The sequence below is a fragment of the Vanellus vanellus genome (genome assembly GCF_965231255.1).
Source record: "Vanellus vanellus genome assembly, chromosome: 11".
Classification (NCBI taxonomy): Eukaryota; Metazoa; Chordata; class Aves; order Charadriiformes; family Charadriidae; genus Vanellus; species Vanellus vanellus.
In genome coordinates, this window is record NC_138916.1 from 2,736,668 (window position 1) to 2,759,188 (window position 22,521).

General features: G+C 43.0%; 1 protein-coding gene across 1 annotated transcript in view; it reads right to left on the minus strand.

Moving 5' to 3' along the window:
* The window catches only part of HCN4 (hyperpolarization activated cyclic nucleotide gated potassium channel 4), a gene marked incomplete at both ends in the record, with an annotated part of 105,126 nt that overhangs the window by 68,623 nt on the left and 13,982 nt on the right, over positions 1–22,521 (minus strand). The window contains one exon of the mRNA XM_082488723.1: positions 4,574–4,997. Within this exon, the coding sequence (XP_082344849.1) occupies positions 4,574–4,997 (424 nt within the window). The remainder of the gene's footprint in view (positions 1–4,573; positions 4,998–22,521) is intronic.

The following is a 22,521-nucleotide window of genomic DNA, read 5'->3' on the forward strand; positions in this document are numbered from 1 at the left end:
ATTTAAGGAAGGCTACAAATAGGTCAGAAGAAATTAAGGGAATTAGCTGTTCAAATCAAAATGAAAATCAATTGGGAGACATATTCTTACAGTCTTTGGAAGCTCTCTCCTAGTCCTTACACATGAGTCCTCCAGCATTTGAATCAGTTTTTCTGAATATCTGTGAAACCTCTTAAAGCGATGTCATCTTTAGGATGATGTATTCTGTGGCCAGTAACCAACCTGATAAGATTCATTCCCTACATTCTAAAACTTCTGTGCAATATGGAAACTCAAGAGAAGAAAAGGAAAGTTTTCAAGTTTTCATTGATGCAATAGTTTGAAAATCACTGAATTGTCCTTTTCTTCAAGTTTCAGCTGCCAAAATTGAAAACTGTAATTTTTTTCTGACAAAAATCTGATAAAATCCTCTCATGATAATCTTATCATTGTGATATATATCAAAAGCAGTTAGTTACTTTCCTTCCCATCATAATCCCTCACATAGATTCTGAAATCATAGTATTTTGGTTATCTAAGCCTATGTGCTATTTGGAAACCAATTTATAGGAGTAGGAATTTACAGTTGTCCCAATAAATGTTCCTTACTCATAAGTCAAAATAGTTTGATCTTAAATACAGGTTACTGCATCCTTGCACCAAACATGGGGGTAGATGCTGTGCATAAAATAGGGAAAGCTCAGCAAAAAATTGCTCTTAGAAAAAAAAAATCAATCAGTTTTGCCTATGAAAACCTAAAGAGTGGTTTTTGTTTAACACTCACAATCTGAACTGTATTGGTTCAGTTTGCCTGGGTATATGGGTTACATGGTGTTATTCTGCTTTTATTCTTTCTGCTGGGTGACCTTGGGACAAGCTTTGTAGGATGCTAATGTTCAGAGTCTGGTTTTTCTGAACAGTTTCTCAGAGACAACAGTGTGCAGGCCCAACTCCCTGACTCTGTGAGCGACAATGTGCCTCTGTGTTCACATGGTCAAGAACCACAGACCAACACAGATACCCTGCAGAGCTGTTGGAGTGGCTCAAAGGCCAAGATGACAGGAGCCCTGGGTACGACCAAGGCATGACTGGAGTACCCCTGTTCATTCTAACCCTGGCAGTAGAGCTCCAGGCACAGACCGTGCCAGCCCTCCTGGATCTCTGCTTTATGACTTGGTAACTACCAGACACTGAAGTTTCTAATACGATATTCAGGCAAGTTAGGCTCCAGTCAGGGTGAATACGCCTTCCTACATTGCAATCAAGCTTCCTACTGCAGGGTAGATATGGCAGGCACTTCAAAAAGACTCTATTCATATTCTGCCCTACTGGTAAATTCATTCATTGGACCACTCATGCAAAATGGATAATGCAAATGAAACTGCTACATTTGGAATTAAGTTTATTTTTGTACTCCAGTGAACATGAGTGCATTAGATTGGGGGTTTTGGTGTTTTTTTTTTTCTGGTTTTTGGTGTTTTTTGTTTTGTTTTTTTTTTTCTTTAGGGTGTTTGCCCAGCTGTAGTCCCCAAAGCACTTGTTTCAGATCTGGGGGAGGATGTCAGAGTAGTTTGCTGCTGAACCAGAATGGTGCAGGCACTTCAAACCACTGACTCTCGAGCCCACAGACTCATGACTAGCATTGATCTGGAACTGATGAGTGGCTGGCTGTTTTACAGCATTGCAGCCTTAGAGAAGGCTGCTCTCTCCTCACTGCAGGGTGAGTGATAAATTCATGCAGAGCATGGACAATTGCAGGGGAAGAAACGGAGAGGCTCGCTGTGAACTCAGGAAGTGACCACTTACCCCTGTACTCACTCAGAGTTATGCTAACGCACAGATGTAATGTTCATCTAGGAGGCAGAGTAAGTAGATTAACATCTCTGTGTATATTGGATCCCCCTCTCCTCCTCATGCAGGACCTGAAGTCTCAGCACTAATAATAAGGAAGGAGTTAAGTTTCCCATGGCAGCAGCGATTGCTCCATCAAGTCACTGCATAAGCTCAGTACAGGTGAGCCTGGATGCTCCATCCAGACACAACGCAGCATGCTCCCTCTCTGACTAGTGCATCCACCTCTGTTAATTCTGCCTCAGACTGCCCTACTGTAGTTCGCACACATACTCTTCTCTGGTGGACCAGCGTGCCCTACTCACAAGACCTTTTTAGTTTATCCAGTTATATGCAAAGAGCCTATGAAAGAAGGGTACTACCTAGCAGACAAGAGTGGGAGTGGGACAGTGTAGGGGAGCAAAGGAGAACAGAATTCTTCAGCAACCCCGCTCCCAACAGTCCTCCTCTTTCTTTAACTCTGCACAGCAACCTGCCCCTTACGTACACCCAGGGTAAGACTCGTCCAACACTGCTCCATCCCACAGGAATTAACACTTCCAGATCACCACTGCTGATTTGTGCTATGTGGAAAGATTACTGTGAACTTTCAGAGATGGATCATCTGTAGGCACTTCAGAGTAAGACGAAGAAAGAACTGTCAGCGTGGTTCCAGGGTGCACAACCATTTACTCCCACGCAAAGATGAAGCAGCACTTCTCTTCCCCATCTCCTTGTGGCTTTGTAGCATGCACTGCACCAACGACAAGGGATCACCCCTTCTCTCTGCTTCCCTCCCCCGTTTGAGAAGGTGGAAAACCTCCTAGTGTCATACTCGCTCCGGGAAACTGCTGCTTGGGTTGAGCCCTGTTTGAAAAAAAGACTATCATGTTTGCTCTGCTGGGCTCTGCAATGCATAACAGAGTCTGCATTGCAGTCTCAAACTGCAATCCAACACCATCTGTCCCTTCCACTTGCAGCACTGCATCACTCTAGGGAGTCCGTTCTTCAGGGGGGATCCTGAGAGCGCCTGGCTGTGCTGTCCCCCAGTACCCATGACAGCCAGCAAAAGGGCAAAACACCCCACCGATTTGTATTACGAGACTGAAAATAGAAATGGCTGCTCAATGAAACTGTACGAGAAGCAAGACAGGGAAAGGGCACTGATTTGCTTTCATTTCATTAGTTTTTAAAACAAATTCAGTACAATCAACAGCAAATATACTTAAATCCTCTTCAACCACGTTATGGCAAGGAAGTCACAGAGCAGAGACAAGCGAGCACGGAGCTCTGCACTGCTGTGGCTACATGTAAATCTGTATGAAGGAGCTACTTTGACAATAAACAGCCTAAACCACCAGCTCGCCTCTCCGGAGTGTTCTCGGATTAGAGGACAGAGAAACAATGCAACCAAGGGACAAGACAACAGACCTGGAGATATTTCATTGCTCTGCTCAGTCTCTGACTTACTGAGTCACACCGGGAAAGACACTTCTGCTTTATTTATCTTCACCTCTCTATGCACTTCCTGCCTGCCTGTGCTATGAAGCAAATTAACCTAGTAGTGAATTCTTCAGGGCTGTAGCCGTCTCTCCCTGTACCTCTGTACAGCACCTTGCACAATCTCGTCCCAAATTTCAACAAGGCATTACGCTCTGCTGTAAGCGAAGCATTCACAAATTATACCACCACAAAGATGAAGCCTGAGATTTGTAAAGTATGCACCAGTGCTCTCCCTCTGAGTCTATGATGCTGGGAGGAGGAAACCGTTCAGCTCTGTCATGAATTAGTGTTCTGACAGCTCGGTGCAATCTAGCCATGACTTGCATGGCTGCTTTCCCTTCACATTCCCAGGAGCACACTCTGCATTAGATCATGCTCTGCATCAGGCTCTGCTCCAAAGCAGAGGAGAAAGTATGGGGAGGAAGATTAAATTTCCTTGACCAGCTTTCCCTCTCCTGAAAATATCCTCCTGACACGTGGAGAAAGCTGCAGGGAGCTTTCTCTCTGCTTTGGAGAGCACAGAGACAGTAAAAAATAACCAATTTTCAAGCTCCTTCTAAGGTTGTGGCTTCACTCCCATTAGGCTGACAACTCACCCTCAGTATTGGAACTCCCCTGGGAACGCCACAGGGGCCAGGGGTAGTGGAGCCCTTGCCTTTCCCCAGACCTGGCTGTCTTTAAACAGACCCTATTTGTCTGCAGATTGCTCTTCTTTCCTCTTCCCCTTAACATAGCGTCAGAGAATTTAGAAAGCAAGAAGGTTATAAACACATCACCAAGTCATTTATTCAAGAGATAAGCATGTAAAAGAAGATGCTTGGGTAAACAAACGCCACAGGTTCTGTGAATCAGCTGTCTCTAGATCTTTCCTCTGAGCTGTCTCTGGACCTTTTGGGACTCTGAGAGGGCAAGACCCTGCCGCCTGGCTAACTGCTCCCCTCACAGGCAGCTCTTTAACTACACGCTTCCTGCAAGGGGTCCACCTGTACTTACTCTCCTCCCAGCCCACGCATCATCTCCACAGATTATATATATTACGATCGTGAAGCAGATAGTACAGCCTCAAGTGACTACGTAACAATATGCTGAAGGCCCTCTCGGGAACCTGCTAAAATCAAAGCATTAGACTCAAGACACAATTCTTTAGCATTCACACTGGCATAAAGTAAGAGAATGGGCGTTCAAAGAAAGCACTTTTGTGTAATGCGAGCATAAGTGGAGAAAAGATTTAGGACGCAAGTGCATCACAGCCTCTGCTCACCTCTTCCCACTGATGAATATAGCGGATGAGCCGGGAGAGCCGCAGCAGCCGCAGGAGGCTGAGGATCTTAGTGAAGCGCACGATGCGCAGTGCCCGGGCTGTCTTGTACACCTCCGAATCAATGCGGGTTTCAACAATCAGGAAGATATAGTCCACAGGGATGGAGGAGATAAAATCCACCACAAACCAGCTCTTCAGGTATTTCATCTTGATCCTCTGTGGGTCTAGGATGATCTCTGTGTTGTCCTCCACCACAATGCCTGTTCGGAAGTTGAGGACAAGGTCGATAAGGAAGAACGTGTCCGAAACCACATTGAAGACAATCCATGGGGTAGTGTTTTCATCCTTGAAGAAAGTGATGCCCACAGGGATGATGATCAGGTTCCCTACCATCAGGAGCAGCATGGTCAAATCCCAATAAAACCTGGACAGCAAGACAGAGACAGGTGAGATCAGCTATAGAGTGGGAGATCAGGGAACCCAGGGCAATAGAACTACTGTCATTCATTCCCTACGCTCTGCTAGTCTGCCTGATGTACTCAGAGTGCACAAGGTGCTAATTAAGTACTTAATATCATAGGAACGCTCATCTTCTGGTTTAGAGGGTTCAGAAAGGAATTGAGTACATGGCTGGACATGCCCACTTTAAAACTCTGGGACTTCAGAGCCACCCAAGAAGAGACTGACATACTTGCAGTTACTGCAACAACTGCTAGGTAAAGAGAGAGAGCAAATATTTGGAAGGCCTCAGAGATCGCGTGCCAATAAAGCCATTTGGGGTTAAAATCATCAGGATTCCTCCTACTGCCTGATCTTTCTTTAGAAGTAACCAGCACTGATAGCATGGGGATGAGGATGGATCTGGAGACTGTGCTGTGATCTACAGCGTTCAGTTTAGATTTCTTGCTGAGCCAAGCTTACGCTGAGCCTGGACTTTAGGAGTTTAGTCCACACACTATAGATTCCTGTGTTTTATAGAAATGATCGATAAAGCTCAGTCATGTGCCTGGAAATATCTTTCATTTCTAAAGTAAGCAACGACAACATTTAACTACTGTTCCATGAAGCACAGTCTCCCAGAAGCTTATCTTCACTCTAGTGGCAAGTCAATACTATCCAGTGGGCCTTACAACAACATCCATTTTTTGTTTTGAAGGCGCACACAGTCTGAGCACATTTCCCAATTGATTTGTTTGGAAATTTTTAAGATTTTCACTGGGTATTAGTGTAAAAGATACACAATCACACAGCGTTGCCACATCTCACCCAGAGTGAGAACTAAAAACTTTTCTGGGTCTCATACTCGGTTGAGGAGTCTCACAAAGAAGCCTCACTGCCCAACACAGTGGTGCTCCAGTCCCCTCCAAATGTTTCATGTGTAGAGATGCCAACATACTGTGATTTCACACTGCCAAGATTTCATCAGCTCAGCATTGTATACTACAGGGCAGTTACTATAATATTGTAAGGTATCATAAATAATTTGTATTGAGATGCACTTGTCACAGCAAATGAGCAAAGTACACACAGCAAACCGATTATCAGGTTTGGTCGCTTAAACCTGAGGTTGCAACATTCAGAAAGCCACAGTGGCTCTTTCAGTCAGTCATACAAATTAGTATGGTGTTTATATTATTATTAATCTTTTGACTACAAAATACGCCAAACTCCCTAGACAATAAAAAGGCGACAGCAAGTTAACACAAGGGAGAGAATTGAGCCTTCCTTTAAACCAATCATCCCAATAGCAGCGAAGTCAACAGAGTGACTCTGGATTTACAATGTTGTAACAAAGGAAACTGTTGGGTTTGCTGCAGAAGGACACACACATGCTGCTTCTCTATCTGTCTGACAGATTACAGTCAAAATCACTGAAATGTTTTAGAAGAAACAGATTTGCCTCAAAGATTCTTAAAATCTAGCTTTGGTAAGAGTTGTTCAGCTTAAGCCTGGCCCTTGGACCAGACGGAGCTGCTGCAGAACAGTATCACTATAGTAAGGCAACTACACCGAATTGTTAAACTCTCAGCAGGAAAACAAAAAGGGCAGAATATGCCTTAAAAGCCTTCTCTGTATAGATTCTCTCTCCTTATTAAGAACATGACACTTTAAAGCACCTAAAAGCATATTTAAGATTCCAGCTATTACACATGTACAGACAGGGTCACAAACCAGCAGCGCACCAGTAATTCTCAGAAACGTTCAGCAGAGGCTGATGGGAACTGACTTCAGTATGAGCAAAGTTATCGACTAACGAGGTTTCTAAAAATGTCATCAACTATCTCTTTCTTGCTCTCAAGGTGCCATGCCCCTGCAGGCAAGGTAGCATGCAATCCTTCACTTTTAGTATAAAAGTACAGTTGGTGCTGGTAGACACTCAGCAATGAGATTTGTCCATATGCTTCTAAAAGCAAGGCCGTGTTACACAGTAATATGCGTTAATACTGTATAAATCCATGTTGCAGTCTTCCTTATTAAGGGCCTGAGATGCTGCTGCAGCTTTCCTGGTCAATTAATCTAAATAATCGCACAATAGCAGGAAGTCTGGAAGCCGCGTCTATATTATTACCAAAAATAAATAACTTCCCAGCCATCTTTAATTTGCCTTGGGGGATACAGAAAGAGATATGCACGAAGAAAATTATTTTTCCCAAGTTTCAAAGTAATGAGACAGACATGGTCAAACATGCAGAGATGTAAAGGTAAGTGGCTTTCTTCAGAGATCTTGGGATTTTTCTGCCTCTTATTTCTACGCTGGCTGGTGATTTCAGTACTCAGCAGGAACAGGGTACAATGACAACAGTGGCTACGATGGGTCACAATTTAAGATGTTTTCCCCACACACACACCAGCAAAATGCTTTCTGCCTGACTGTAGCACTTCCTGCTACCCCAGTCTCTTATACTCAAGCCTGGTCATACCACGGCCAGCTGTCCTGCATCCTGATTTACAGCATTCCTTGCTATTCCAGTTCTAAGACCTTCAAACTCACTTCACACATGCTCTTCAGTCCCAGTCTGCTCTTACTGCTGAATTGTCTACAGAGAATCATGGTTTGCAATGTGGACAAGCAAAGATGAAGTGCTAAAATTCATTGCCATGTGTTTCTTAAACCACAGTTCTCCTCAAGGGTGTACTAGTGACTCAAGATTATTGTCACGGGCTCCCTTCAGTTCTGACCTTTAAAGCCATCACTTACAAAACCCAGAAGGTAAACTTTTGTATCCAATGTGCCCCTGCTAATAAAAGGGTATCCATGGTGTCCGGGAGGAGATAACCTTTGGACTCTATGAAGCAGGCAGAAAAAGCTGAAAATCACCAAGAATTTGGTCTGCACACCAATTCCAGCACAGGAAGTTCACCCGTCTTTACAATGTAAACTGTCTACAAGTTAAAATTTAACTATTAAGATTCCACAGCTCCCGCACATTTTAATTTCACCCACATATGAAGTATGATCTGCTCAGGGTGGCATCACTGGATTTAGACTAAATAGCCTCTCAGGGCCCGCAACACCTCAGAGGTCTAATATCATCCATGTGTCATTTTGTATTTACACTGAGGAACATCTTTTCACTCCCTGTAAATTATTGGCCAGAATGACTAACGGTGCATGTGATGTATGTAAGGGCAAGCACCAGCTATTAATAACCCATGTTTTCTGTATTTCTGTTGTTCCTTTCACCCAGGGATTCCACAGAGCTGACAGTGATGAAATTGGCTCTGCTGCACCCATGAGAGACAGATAGAGTCATTATCCCCATCTTGCAGAGAGAGAAGCTGCATGGCAAAATTAAGAGAATGGGATTTGTCCATGGAAGTCTGAGGCTAAATAAGGGTTAGGACCTGAATTTGATTCTTGAGTCTAACAAGATCTGAAGCTATTCATATCCCTTGCAAAAGAGTTTAACAGAGACGCATTTCGTGGACATCCTCCTCCAATATCCTGTCTTCTTCTCACTTCTCTTCCTGTCTTCAAAAGCCTACATAAAAAAATTAATAAATATGAACGCATTCTTTTATTATAGTTGACTCAGTGTGACTGAACAGCTCACATCACAGGGAACAGCCAGCACTATGTAAACCAGATGTCTTGTTCAAACATACTTGTTTTTTATACTACAGCCTACTCTACGCATGCTTCTTAGATCTGAAAATCACATCCTAACATGCACCGCTACCTCCGATCTTTTAATTCCTAATATATTATTTAGTTGTAACAGGATGCGCCTGAGAATGTATGGCAAAGACGCTTCAAGAATATATGCTCTTTAAGCATTGTCAGTGTCACTCAGCTGATTTGAGAGTATGTACACTTTGTAGGTATTAGTTTGTGGGTTTTGACCAGGAAGTTAGATCATCTTTCCGTTCTGTCTAGTGCATAATGTAACAGCAGGCTAGGAATATTGCTTTCGGATGTCGTTTTTTAAATTAAATAAACCTTGATTTTTCAAAACTATTCCGTGATGCAGTCTAACCAATTACAGTGCATGAGCTGAGGAAGGATTGCGACCAATTTGGGAGAAAATAGTGAATTGCAGAGGTGAGCCCGGTCAGCATCACTCTGTCAGTCCAGCATTCAAAGCCACATTCATGAGCCTTAACTTCTGTTCTTGCTCTGCAAGTGTTTGCACTGTCAAAGAGAAAATAGACTCGAGCAACCTCACCTCTAAATTAACAAAGCTTTTTGGATGTTTTCAGCTTCTGCTGAAAGGCGGCCAGCTCTGGGTTGAACTGAGGCACTGCCTGAAAGTGCACAGAAAGGAAGCAAAAAATAAAAACACATCTAACTGAAAATGCCAGGGAGCCAGGATATTCTCACCAGCAATGGAATTCAGCTCAGACACCGTGGCCAACCTTCCTAACCTTACAAGAACAGATCTTTAATGAACACATCTTGCTAAAACCAAAACCAAACATAAATCCAATTGCTCTACCAAGCCCAGGCAGGAACACCGGCTCGGTGCTGACTCAAGAAACAGAGTGCCACCTACTGAGTCACAAATGACATCTCCATCCTCTGCTTTGCATGGGGAGGAATTGCTGCTACATTTTTCCTTTAAAGAGCTGATGAAAATCTGCCCTTTTTGTCCAGAGTGGCGGCTCCCTTCCCCCCCTCTGCGTTGCATGTTGAATTAGACACTGCTGTGCTCACCAGCAACTATCCTGACAGGAAAGAGGTCGCACTTTAATTCCCAGGACTGCTAGTCGGGCTAGAAATAGAAATCATCTTTTGTAAAGAGCATTAGCGGATGTCAGTGTGGCTGGAGCAGCAACGGTGGGAGGAAAGTTTACTCCAGAAAGCAGCCATTCACATAGGTATCTGAACACAGAGGAGAGAGTAAAGAGAAAAAGCAAGAAGAGATCCTTCCCTGTCTTCAGAAGCATTACTTCTCCCAGATATGAGTAGGCGTATTTCTACTGAAGAGTTACAAACTTTGCATTATTCACAGAGATAATAAGAGGAACATGGTGATTCACTGCTCCTAAACACACTAAAGGACACTTAACCAGCTACTGAGTCCAAGAATTCACTTGCTAGAAGAATTCATTTATTTACAGGAAGTTATTCAAATACCTGTGCTCTAGAAAACCTCTTTGAAATGAATACCCGCCAAAAAAAAGAGTCAAATGACTTACAAAAATATTCTGTGTGCTATATGATAGGAAGTGATTAGGGGGACCCAGCTAAAGAACAAGACAAACAGTTTTAATTCCTTCTGACCAATCTATGCAAATAATATGTATCCTCTGCCATCCTGAATAAAACCCCTGAGAGCACTGATAATTAGCCATGCATTATGACAGCAGGAGGAAAAGAGCTCTGCTGTGTCCCAGCCTCCTCTAGAATTCCCTGGCTGCCTGCTTCGGCAGCACTGGCTGCTTCTCATTCTGCTGTGGTTGTCCCTGTCTGTTACAGAACATGGGCTGCACCAAATTCAACTTCACTGCCAGTTGTTGCCATGCAAATACAAAGAAAATAAACAGTGGAGATATACCCAGGGCTGCTACAGCGGTTAAGGGCTACATCCCGATTACCTGTACCTGTGGGTCTAAGGAAGATGTTCCAACTGTCTCCTCACGGTGACAGTAAGGAGGCAGGACTAGGAGCCCTGTACAGCTGCTAGTCTGAGCTCTTCATCTTTCTTTTGAACTTCGAAGCCGTAGTCACCATGATGCCTCAGCTGGGTATCAGGGAGTAAGTGGTATCAGTGAGTTACTAAGATGGGATACATTTCTACATGTGATTAACTTTCCTATCAGGAGCAAAAGGACTATTAGCTAGTGATGAATTTTAAGTGCTTATATAAGCAGGTGTACAAGTAGTGATATCTCACAGTACAGTGTTCGCTACAAACAAGGTGTATGCCTTGGAGCACTTACCATCTAGATTTCCAAAACCTCACATGTTGTCTTTGACAAAATTTTCATTGAATTCAACTGTCAGTTTTACTTGAGGCAAACTATTTTCCAAGGTCTGTATTTAGCCTTTCACTTAGATTATCTCCAGTCTACATAATTGCTCACCTAATCCCCTCTGAACAGTGCGGAGTTCCATACTGTGTTTCGAGTTTAACACATATGCTCATATTATTACCTTAAAATATAATTACATGGATTTTGGGGAGTAGAAAATTAAGAAAGCTATTGCTTATGTAATACTTTAAAGTGGCATTTGCAGTCCAAGCAAGGTAGCATGTTAGCTTTTTATTGCTTCTCTATCATCAGTTTTTAAATCTAACACTATACATTATTAAACAATAACCAACACCCTGCATTTTTCAAAGTAATGTCCATACATTAATTAAATCCCAACAGATAAAATTAAGACGGTATTATCATCCTATATTACAAATAGATAGACTACGAGATACTAAAGACTTAAGTAACTTATTCAGAGTTAGAACTACTATCCAGAAAATATGGCTGCCTAGTTTCAGAAGAGGTTTCCAGTCATGTTATATACTGTAATTTGATTAGTAGCAGCAAAGGGGAAATTTCCTTTCTTTTCCATTGTGAAAATATAAATATACACATTACTTTGTGATATTTTTATTCCAGCTATAATACTCGACAATTTGCAAACAACACATTTGAGGCACTGATGCATTTAACCAATTATAAGAGTACATTGTGAATTATGCCCTTTCTTTAACTTAGCAAACACAACACATTATATCAATATGTGTTAGCTTAAATTATTAGTTCTTTGATAGTACCTACAATACACCCACTCTACTGTCAGGCTTCTTACAGAGATGAAGATTTGTGTGACAGAGTTTTTTACAGGAGAATTCAAAAGAACTGAGAACTAGTAAAGCAGACCTTATGTTGAAGGTAATCTACCAGGGAATGTGTGTGTTTGAACTACAAAACAGCTCAATGTTTTGAATAAACAGAGTTTGGTAGTTGTTGGCACAGCCCCTGCTGCCAGCGCGGTCAGAGCGGATCATAGACAGCAAGGTGGTGGGCAGCCCCCCTGGATGAGCCCTGGCTTTTATTGCTATGACTATAAAACCCTTGGACCTTGCACTTCCCACCAGCTCTGGTCAAAAACTGCCAAACACAACGTGAGTTCATTACCAGAGGAGTTGCCTTTTTCATCAAGTATTAGCTAAGGAGAAACAGCAAAGCCTTTGCCTTGTGTGGGCTTTGGCCTCTGCAAGTAGAGAGAATGTGCCATATGCCAGGACCTCCAAGGAAATCTCCCCTCCGGGGCTCTTCAGGGTAGCGGGGACACTCAGTATTGCCTACCGGAGCTGCTAGAAGAGCCACCAAGAAACTGGTGGTGATTGTCCCATAAAAACTAGATTTATCAAGATACAGACATTTCTATGGCATCCATCTCATCAGTTTAAAATGGGCTTTGTGACTCAGCCAAGGCAGACAGTCCTGACGTTCTGCGACTTTGTTGGAACAACTTCATTGTTTCCTATTTTTCTGTCTCAGAAACCCCAAGCACTTTGTATTATCTTTGCACTGAAGTGCACCAGCCATGAACCACAACCACATTAAGAAAAGTATTGTTCAAGCATGTAAAAAAAACTATGGAACCTTATCCCAAAGAGCTGCGGACACCCCTTCTCATAAGCATATTTAACTTTCACTCAGATAGGGAAGCTGATGATAGAATTTAAGTGACTTGGCTAGGACAACAGCGCTCTAGCCACTAGATAGTGCTATCTTTCACTCAAGTTCCCCCAAATGCCATACGGTGTATGTGAACTACACAGCAAGTGGTATCACTACACTCAGTTTCCTGGAGACTGAGCAAACCTTGAGGGGTGTAATTTCATTACACTCTGAGGCATGTCAGGACAGAAGGAGTTCATGGAGACTACAGCACTGCTGCCTGGCTTGCACATGTCCTGGGATAATGGGAGTTCTGGACATCCAACCTGTAAAGTCAACATCTACCATCTAACCCTGCAGTGTGCTTAATAGAAACTGAGTGAGCATTTTCAAGTTTTCGGTGCAATCTGCCATTTGATAAATGCAAATGTATTGGAACACTTACACCTTAGTCCTTGGTCTGCAGACTTACTGTATCACACACAAATAATATGTTCCTACACTTCATTTCCAATAACGCTGAAACATAAACATGTCACAAGAATAAGAAAAGTCACAGTGGATTCTGCATGAAGTATTCAATTGACCATTCTCCTCAACTCCCGCTGCCTTCCTGCCTGCAGATATCATCCTAACAAATTAAACCGTATCTTAAATCTATACTTAGAACCCAATCTTCCCAGAAAGGTAAAAATAAACAAGATTTCATTTCCCCCTTTGGGGAATGCACACACAGAAACAGAGATAGCCACAAGAGACTTCGTTTGTTCTGGCTCTAAATTTGGAGGATGGAGGCCAATAGAGCACACATCCCGATTCCGACTAAAAACAGCATTAGTAATATTTTCTCACTTGCTTGGATGCAGCTATTAGGAGCTCATGGAGGATTCCCCTGTGACAAGCTTTAAAAGCAATGAAATTTTTGTGGGTACTACCTGTAGGAAAGCTTATTCCCTCTTTTTGGAGGCCTAAAGGAAGAACATTTACACACTGCACCTAGAAAATTTATTGTTGTTCTCATAGCACCACTGAGATGATCAAAGATATAAATTGTTCTGCAGTGGAAATTCATTGCAGCAGTGGCTGCAGACACCATTGGGAAGACAATATGGTACAGATTCAGTGGGGGATTCATAAGCACAAGTTTCCTGTAGAAGGAAACCAGGTCAGTGCCACCACTGGCAAACCAAGCTCTAACCTGTCTGGATGGACTCCTCTCCCTTCTGGTGGTACATTAGACCACTTCAGGCTCCCTGTTGAGGGAGGGTATAGACAGACTGCACCCCAGCTGCTGGTGGTCTGGGATTACCTCCTACACAGCCACATCACAGCAGAAGTGTTCCACTCCATGGCTGTCTCATCAAACTTCATCAGAAGGAACCTGTGACACCACATCTTCCCAGGGTTAAAGAATCAAGTACAATTTTCTATTTGTAGCATTTAACCAAAACTGTGCTCGTGGCAGAAAGCCGAGGCCAGAGAGCTTAACCCTCTCTTCATATCTCACCCTAATGCGCTCACAAATATGTCTTGATTCCCCCCTCCTCTTCCCACCTCCCCCTTGCCGAATCCCGAAGGTTTTCAAGGTGTTAGATGTGTATTGATTTCACAGAGCTCCCAGAATACATTATGTATGAGACTGACATGCTAAGGGCCTGGCAATTCTGCATTGTTTGATCTTCTGAAATCTCTCGCTTGTATGAATATGGAAAAGTTCCTCTTTGTTTGCTGTCCATTGATCCAGACGTTGACCCTTCTCTGTGTGCATTTATCTCTGATGATTTAATAATGAAAAAGACCAATAAACTGAGGAAAGGAAGGAAGCCCCTTCAGGGGGACCTATTGCCATGGAAACGTGCCATATGTTGTTGTTGTAGAGAGCAGATAGATCAATAAGGGCTGCAGCTTCCAAGTCATCATGAATATGTTGTGGAATGTGAAGGACTAAAGCCTAAAGACATGCATAAGTTGTGACATTATTAAGTTCAAGCCTTGGCCCATATCCAACATCTAGCATGAGTCAAATTCAAATGTTCGGGCAGTCTGTCAGAAAGGTGGATCTGCACTAGGGAGTTCTGAATTCTCTCAAAAAGCAGCGATATTGGGTCAAGGGTTTGAGTTGCACCCAAGTATATGAAGGAAAGAGGCTGTATCTTATTTCACAGTGCCCAGACTTCAATTTCTCGGAGACATACAGGTAGAGGTTTCAAAGCCCACTTCTCTGAATCTGATCTTTCACCTTTATTTGCCAGAGTATTAACAGCAGCTCACACTTACAGGATTCAGTGCTGCAGGTACAGACTTTACATCTATCTATATATATAGAGAGATGATATACATACATACATGTATGTATGTATGTATATTAGTTCAGAGTAAATGCTACTGCAAAAGTGGCAGAGGACACACGACATGACCTGATGGGCAGGTATGTTCCACCAACTTTTCTCAGTAAGTTACAAGGATGACAGGCCGGGTTCTTAACTATTTTGAATTGACATGGCTCTCTTGACATAATATGAGTTTACATGATGAGGATGTCAGCCTCACCACTTGGAACCCAAATTTACTAAATTTAAACACTAAAATAGGGCAGAGAGATTACACGAGTAACATAACTAGATAAGAATCAGTTTAGAAAGTGGGGGACAGTGGAGGGGACATTGCTCTGCTTTCTGGTAGCTGCCGTTTTGCTTTGGATTGACAAATTTATGCCCTCATGCTCTGCAGTAGGACACAAACAGGTGACAAATGCATGCAGCAAATAGCTAAGTCATCTGCCAGGCTGAGAAAAAGTCTTCTACAGCTTGGCATTGAATAGGAATCACAACTCCAGTCTCCCCAAATGGAAAGCAGGGAGAAACAGAAGGTCTCTTACTACAACATGCTAGGCGCTCCTAGAGGATCCTAGAGACCCAGGTTTGGGTTACCCACTGTAATTTTTGAACCATGCACCACCAGGACAACCATCTCCGCAGCAGGTCACCAGTGGGCTTAAGTAGCCTTAGAAACAACTACGTATGTAGTTTACCTGAGTAGTTGGCCATTTACATCCAGTTTACAATGCAAGACCAAAAAAAAGAGGAAAAGCTTCCTGCGCCTGAGGATGGACCAAACCTGAGCCTGATCCAGCTGTTGTTCAGCTACATGAAGCCATTTACTCAATGAGATACATCTCTGCTTGCAGGATAAGGCACATATGCTCTCTCCTATTCTCTCTTCAGCTTTTAGAGTTATCAGGATTTATGTCTGAGACAAGCAACAGCATCTGCCAGACTTCAGCACCTGTGCACGCTTATTCCTACTGCTCTGTGTGAGCCCTGGATATGCCGGATGGGGCAGAGAGGAAAAGTTTAACCTCTTTCCTGCTTAACGGCAGGATGGGAATCCAAAAAGCTGCCAGGAAGAGCTAATAGTAGTTTGCGGGTTTCCAGTGGTCTGCTGGAATGATCATATTGAAAGCTGTGTTAATCTAAAGGCTCAAAACTTCCCAAACCACGTGCTCACTGAGGAGAGAAAAAGCCAGACTGATAGAACATGTTGCCTGCATGAGCTTTCATCCCTTTCGAGGACACTTCACCACACACCTAGGGGTTATGTAGCACAGGGGTAAGAAGACCTGGAAGAGAGAGTTCACTCCCAACTTACACTCCCAAGTTAAATGCCTTCTTTAACAGGTATTGCTTCTGGGTTAAAAACACTTTGGCCAACGGGGATGACAACTCTAGAGCAAATTTTCTGCCTATTTTGTGAACAGAAGTATGGCTTCAAGTGCTAGAGGTTGGGGGAATGCCAAAGGAGCAATGTGTAAGAACCACGGATTGGGATGGATGGAGTACTGTTTTTTGTACTGTTTCCAAACTTTAGCTTCTACTGATCAGTATTACTTTATGAGAATCAACAGAACACTGATTTACATCATTACTTTCAGCCGTGGTGGGAAATGTGAATGTTGGCGTCACTGTTTCAGACAAGCTTCAGCACAAAATGCCAGCCATAAAGCCTCTTTCTGTGGGGAAGACGAGATGGGGGTGGAAGGGAGTATGACATCTGAAATGATAACGTAGTGGTGACTATGTGTGTTTCAGTTTCAAAAGCAGGAAATATTTTTCCTCCCAAACTCTCCTGCTGCTAAACATCAGACTCTTGTTTGCAATGAGTTATGCAGGCTGGATTGGAGCACAATGAATCCTCAAAAAGACTAATGCTGCTGGGATCTTGGGGCTACTGAGGTATCCAAGACCCCAGACAAGAGATGAATCACCTTCTAAAAATGCAGCAGTTAAGGAAAAAAAAAAGTCCAATTGCCTCTGATTATTTTAGGTCTCAGAAGAAACATACTGTGCTAAGGCTATGCTTATCTAAGGCATCCACGTGAATCCACTATCCCCTCCAAACATCGGATGCTGAATTAATTACTGCATGTACTCAAACAGTATGTAGCTCACAAGGGATTTTTTCCTTTTGACCTCAAAGCACTTTATGGCAGGTGGCTGAGTCTCAGCATCAGCATCTGCCAGCTGGGGAAACTGAGGCACAGAGAGGCAGTTATTTCTGCAGTGCCTCACTCACCTGCAGGTCCACAGGAGAAAGGAGAAGAGAGACCAGGAATCCTGACATCCAGTCTAATGTTTTAAGGGCACTCAACTCAGCTCCCAACTTTGCACTTCAGCTCCACAGAAAGGCAGTTCCTTATGCAAGGAGCCACTGTGCTCCAAAGCCCTTTTCAGTTGCTGAGAAACTATTATTTGGTGTCCCAACAAACATTTCTGCATTGAACCGACTGAAATGGGGAAACCCAGCAGAAGCTGAAGGGCAGCAGGAGACTTGGGGGAAACTGAGGAGGACTTGGTGCATACTCTGAAATAGGAGAAATGAAAACCTCAGAAACTGGACATTTAAAATATATTCTCCCCTAGAAAGGATACTGTCAGACACACTTACCCAAAGAGGATGCTTTGAATCACCAATTATACAGAATATAAAAAATTCAGTAGCCACATTCAGGGCATATAAGGCCTGTCCCCTCATGTGAGACTGGTAGAAGCCATTTTGGCTTTTCATCCTTCTGTGTGGCATGGAGCATGCTGCATAACACTCCTGTGAAGGAGGCAGGTGCTAGGGGATCTGGGCATTTTCACTGCCCACATATCTGGCTTTTGCCAAGATTCAGGACGTTGCTGGATATCTCCCGCTCTTTCCACAACACGCTTCAAATTTCTGACTTTTGATCTTTTGCAGAAAGGGCGCGTCTTTGTGGTGCGGTGGGGATTCTCAGGGGATTCTCCTTTATTAAAGCTCTAATCCATTTTGCAGGGTCTCAGTGACCCACACAGTCTGCTCCAGCAGTTTGTTCCAGTCAAGAAATCTTCTGGAGCAAGTTGAAACTGCAGCCCCTTCTTTCCTCACCATTCCAAATCCCCATTACAATCAACGGGAGTTTGCATAATATTATACAAACCAGGAAAACACTGGTTGCAAAACAGAGCAGCTTGCTGTAACTCTACTATAATGTTCAGTGCTGCTCCTCCAATGTATACAGTATTTTTCTGCCAGGGACATCCAGATAAATAGTGATGGGCACCATTAAAATATGCTTAGATAAATCTTTTCCAGTATGGGCTGGGCTCGATCTGCTTTATTTAAGTCAATGGAACACAGCCATTGAGCCCTGGGGGAGCAAGTGCCAGCCCTAAATCATTCTTTGATTAATTGTTCTTGGGAAGGAAGAATTCATTAAGCATTCCGTTCAGCAATTAGAAATAAATATATTTTTAGAATGAACAACCTGCCAGAAACAAGTTGTTTCAGAAATATATTCAGATTGATGCAGCCCATTTTCCATCAATACATAACAAGGAGGCTCCAGCCTGCCAGTTTCCATCCTACCTAGAGGGAGACTGCAGAAAAAGGCAGGACAGTCCTGTCACTGAGGAACTACTTGTGCTGTCTACACAACTGAAGTTCAGATTCTGTGAGCAACTCTCTAGAAAATAATGTAGTTTGTCTGTATATTAGTTTTCCAGACATAAAATGGGAATATATATCCTTGCAATTTCACAGAAATATTACAAAGCTATTTCTACAAACAGCTGGGACAGTGCAGATATGATAGTCATGAAAACCCAATAAATAATGAAAAAAAAACCCTGTATTTGCACTTCAGCATCAGGGCTCAGACACGCTACAAAGTGAATGGGAAATAACAATCTCTTTAAAGATTTTTGGACATATGACCAATATAATACAATACCACAGACTTCAGGTATCCCTGAAACATGCAAGTAGTTTTGTTGACACAGTAAACAATTACCAAAAGGATAGCAGGACAGGTATCTATTCCAAGGCAGTGATATTCAAGCACTTTCCTGCCTATTTAAGGTGCAGATTCCACTAACAAATGAGGTGTATATTTTAAAATGTAAGTGTGTATGTTAAATCTACCTGATCCTACTTTAAATTTTAAATCCCCTTACTTCAAGGCAGGAACTCATCACAGAGCTCTTTCTAGATTCTTTTCCTCTTTTGGTGAGAACAGGGTCTATTCATGCCTGAAGCCCAAAGAAGCACATGCAACTGCAAGATGAGCAACAGCACTTTGCAGATGCCACAGCCCTCTTCCCCAATATAGAAAGATGTACTTCTGCTCCTGAGTCTGGAAAAAGAAACCCCAAAAGAACCTAAGCATGCTCTGGGTACTGAAAGGTAAAGCCACAAAAGACTATTCCAGACGTTTAAATTTTGTGTCTTAAAAGAAAAACGTCTTACCCTTTGCTTGTGGTGCCTAGAGGCAATCTGTTCCCTGCTCTGTTTTGGGTACCTACAATGGCAGCAATGTCTCAATAAATTCCAGCTTTTCAAAGAAGCAACACAAGAACGCACTCTCAAAGGCCCTCTTCTCTAAAACATGAAGTATACTTGTAGTTTCTTACTTCTACACATACCAATTTCAAGGCCACTGTAGCAGGCACTGACTTAACCTTTGCTTTCAGCAGGAGCAGGGATGTGCTAGCACATTATGTAAACTAGCTGGGAATTTGTGCACTTCAATGATGCTTGATTACATGATTTCTATGTTTTTCTTCTTTTTAGTTAATCTAGTCCTTCTGTTTAAGTAAGCTTAGTAGTAAGGCAAAAGCTAGGGCTTTCCTCCATGTTCTTTCAAATACATCCCACCAGAAATACACGTGATGTGACTCAGCCCAACTGGCTGGCACTCAATAGATGACAGGAAGGCTGAGAAAGAGAAGTATAAAGATGGTTTAGTGATGAGGGTACCTGGAAGAAAGCTCTGCATGTCACTCGAGCCAACGACCTCAGCGCTCCCTGGTTTCAGTGGGGAACAGCGGAAGGTCTTTCACCGGAGCCCAGGAAAAGCAGATAGCAGATTAGCTCTGCTCTCAAGTATATCCAAAAACATTTTAGCTCATTAGATATTCAGATTGTAAATTAGGGATCTCCTTTATGGAAGACATCATTGAATCAGAAATAGCTATTTTGTGGATGAAGAGCAGAAAAAGTGCTCTAAAATCCTTCCACTGTAGCAACAGAGAGCTAGCTTACTAAATCCTGCTTTGAAGATCCATGCCACAAACATCAAAATGTGAATGTAATCTGGTATCTCTCACTGTGGTGCAATATTAGCAGGTCTCAGACGGTGCTAGACACAGCGCCCATATGTGCCTCAGAGGTACATGTATACAAGAGAGAGAGGCCAGAAGTAGCTCCAAGGAGTAAAACTGATTCCTGGTGTCAGTAGCTGCAATGGATTCTCACCAAGGAATTTGGCTCCATACGTCTACTGATAAAAACTCATTTCAAAAAAAATGATGATCTATCCTACTGCATCCACGAGATCCCCACTGTGTGGAGAAATAATTTTACCCAGCACTGTAGCAAGGCTAACGCTGAGGTGAAATGCAGCAGCTTCAGGGCAGGGTATGAATAAAGCTGAAGCCCACCATTTAAACTGTACTAAAACTACTCCCAGTGTTATCTGGCTATCTATAAAGGCTAGTAGTCTGCTCTGTCAACAGCCATGGGTTTTGAGTGATCAGGGTAGTTTGTATTACTATAAAACTACTTTATTTGGAATATCCTCCTTTCTGCTTTCTGAGCTAACGAGGTCCATACTTTGTTTTCCTTTGAAAAACAAGTTTTCAAAGAGCTGGTGAAGAATTCTCTCCCCTCCTCTTGTGACTGGCTGTAGGAAAGCTATGTTCCACCGTGAACCATCACAACCAGAGGTATAGCCAACTATATGTCTTTTTTTCCTAACTGGACCGCAGATCTTAGCGTCCAAGTTTGGGGCAGGCACAAGTTGCCACTTACGTGTCCTTATTTGAAAGAGGTGCTTCTACCCTAAAAAACCCCTCAGCCCCAAGGATGTGTACAGAGAGCAAGGCCTAAAGCTTATTCACGGGCCAAGCTGAGGAAATGTGAATGACTAACATCAAGGCATCTTGTTCAGCTCTTTCACAGCTTGTCTCTGTACATCTTATCTAAGAAGACTGGAAAGAATTGCTGATGGCCTGCCATTACCGAGAAAATGTGTGTGTGATGATTACACTAGAGGAAGTGTTTAAGAACAGCTCAGCCTTGTGAAAATAATACCCTATAACAGCTGCCAAGTCCCAGAGGGGTTACAACTCCCATCTCCCCAAGTCAAGCATGACTTCTATACATCAATGTCTCCAACAGCTATGCTTATGGATAGGCATTGTCTTTCATCTCTACGGACAAGCCAACACCTCTGTCATTTCCTATTCACCAAGGGGTGCTCTGCCCTACAAAGAGGTTGTGCTGATGGGGGGACTGAGCTTTTGAGACATTTCACTGCTTTTCTTTTCCTGCTTCTAAATTTCAGCTATGGGAAACAGAGGACTGGAAAGACATCTGAGGTGTTTTACCGTGGGAAGAGCAAAAAAGAGGTAGTGGTGGTCTGGCCACGGGAATCAGCATCCTATGGTACCAGGGAGAGTGATCTTTGTACAGATGTTCAACATGCTCAGCTCTGTTTTACGCTTCTCACATCCACATCACTCACAAGGTATTGTATTATTAGATGCACCCCCGATGTTATGTATTAGTTTCCAAAGCAGAGTCATTCACACACACATAACACATCCACCCACATGCAGTAATGGTTAGACAGACACAAAGCCATCCAGCAGCCAATTATTTGGGGTGGGAACAGCTTGCATTAGCTCATGATGAAGCTTAGCCTTAATTCTACTGAGCTAGAGAGGCTGGGAGCTGTGCATTGCTCTCCTGACTGACTGCGGATCTCAGAGCAGGGCAGATGATGTCAAGGCAAATCTTTTTTTGTCTGCAGTGCAGATTTTGCTGTGTGAATTTACTTGCAGATGAGGCTTCCAGATTCCTTGTTCAAAAGCAGGAGCCATAGGCCATACCCACATCTGCCACCCTTAGCCTAAATTCTTGTTTGAGCTGCAAAAGCAGCACATAACCATCAGAACTGCCCTCGTTTGGAAGTCTTCACTTTGGCCCAACTTTCAATCAATATATGTAGACAACAAGAAGCCAGAGGAATTTGCCCTATTTGGGTGATGGATCAGGAGTAGATGAGAGAGGAGTGCCTGTGGCGCAGAGAGACAGCAGGGGAACCCAGTTATAACAGGAATACACCCAGAGAAGCTCCGAACACTGCAACTTTACATGAGGCTTTGCAAAACTGAGGACCAGAAACCTCCCAAATGCAGTCAGGGTTGAGCCAACAGTCATTGCCAAACCTGGAGTTTAAGTATGTCTTTGACCCACGCATTTGTTCCAATTCCCAACTGTGGAACAAGCCTAGTTGCTCTCTAACCATAGCATTCACAGTGTATCACCTTAACCACAGCTGGCATGATCTG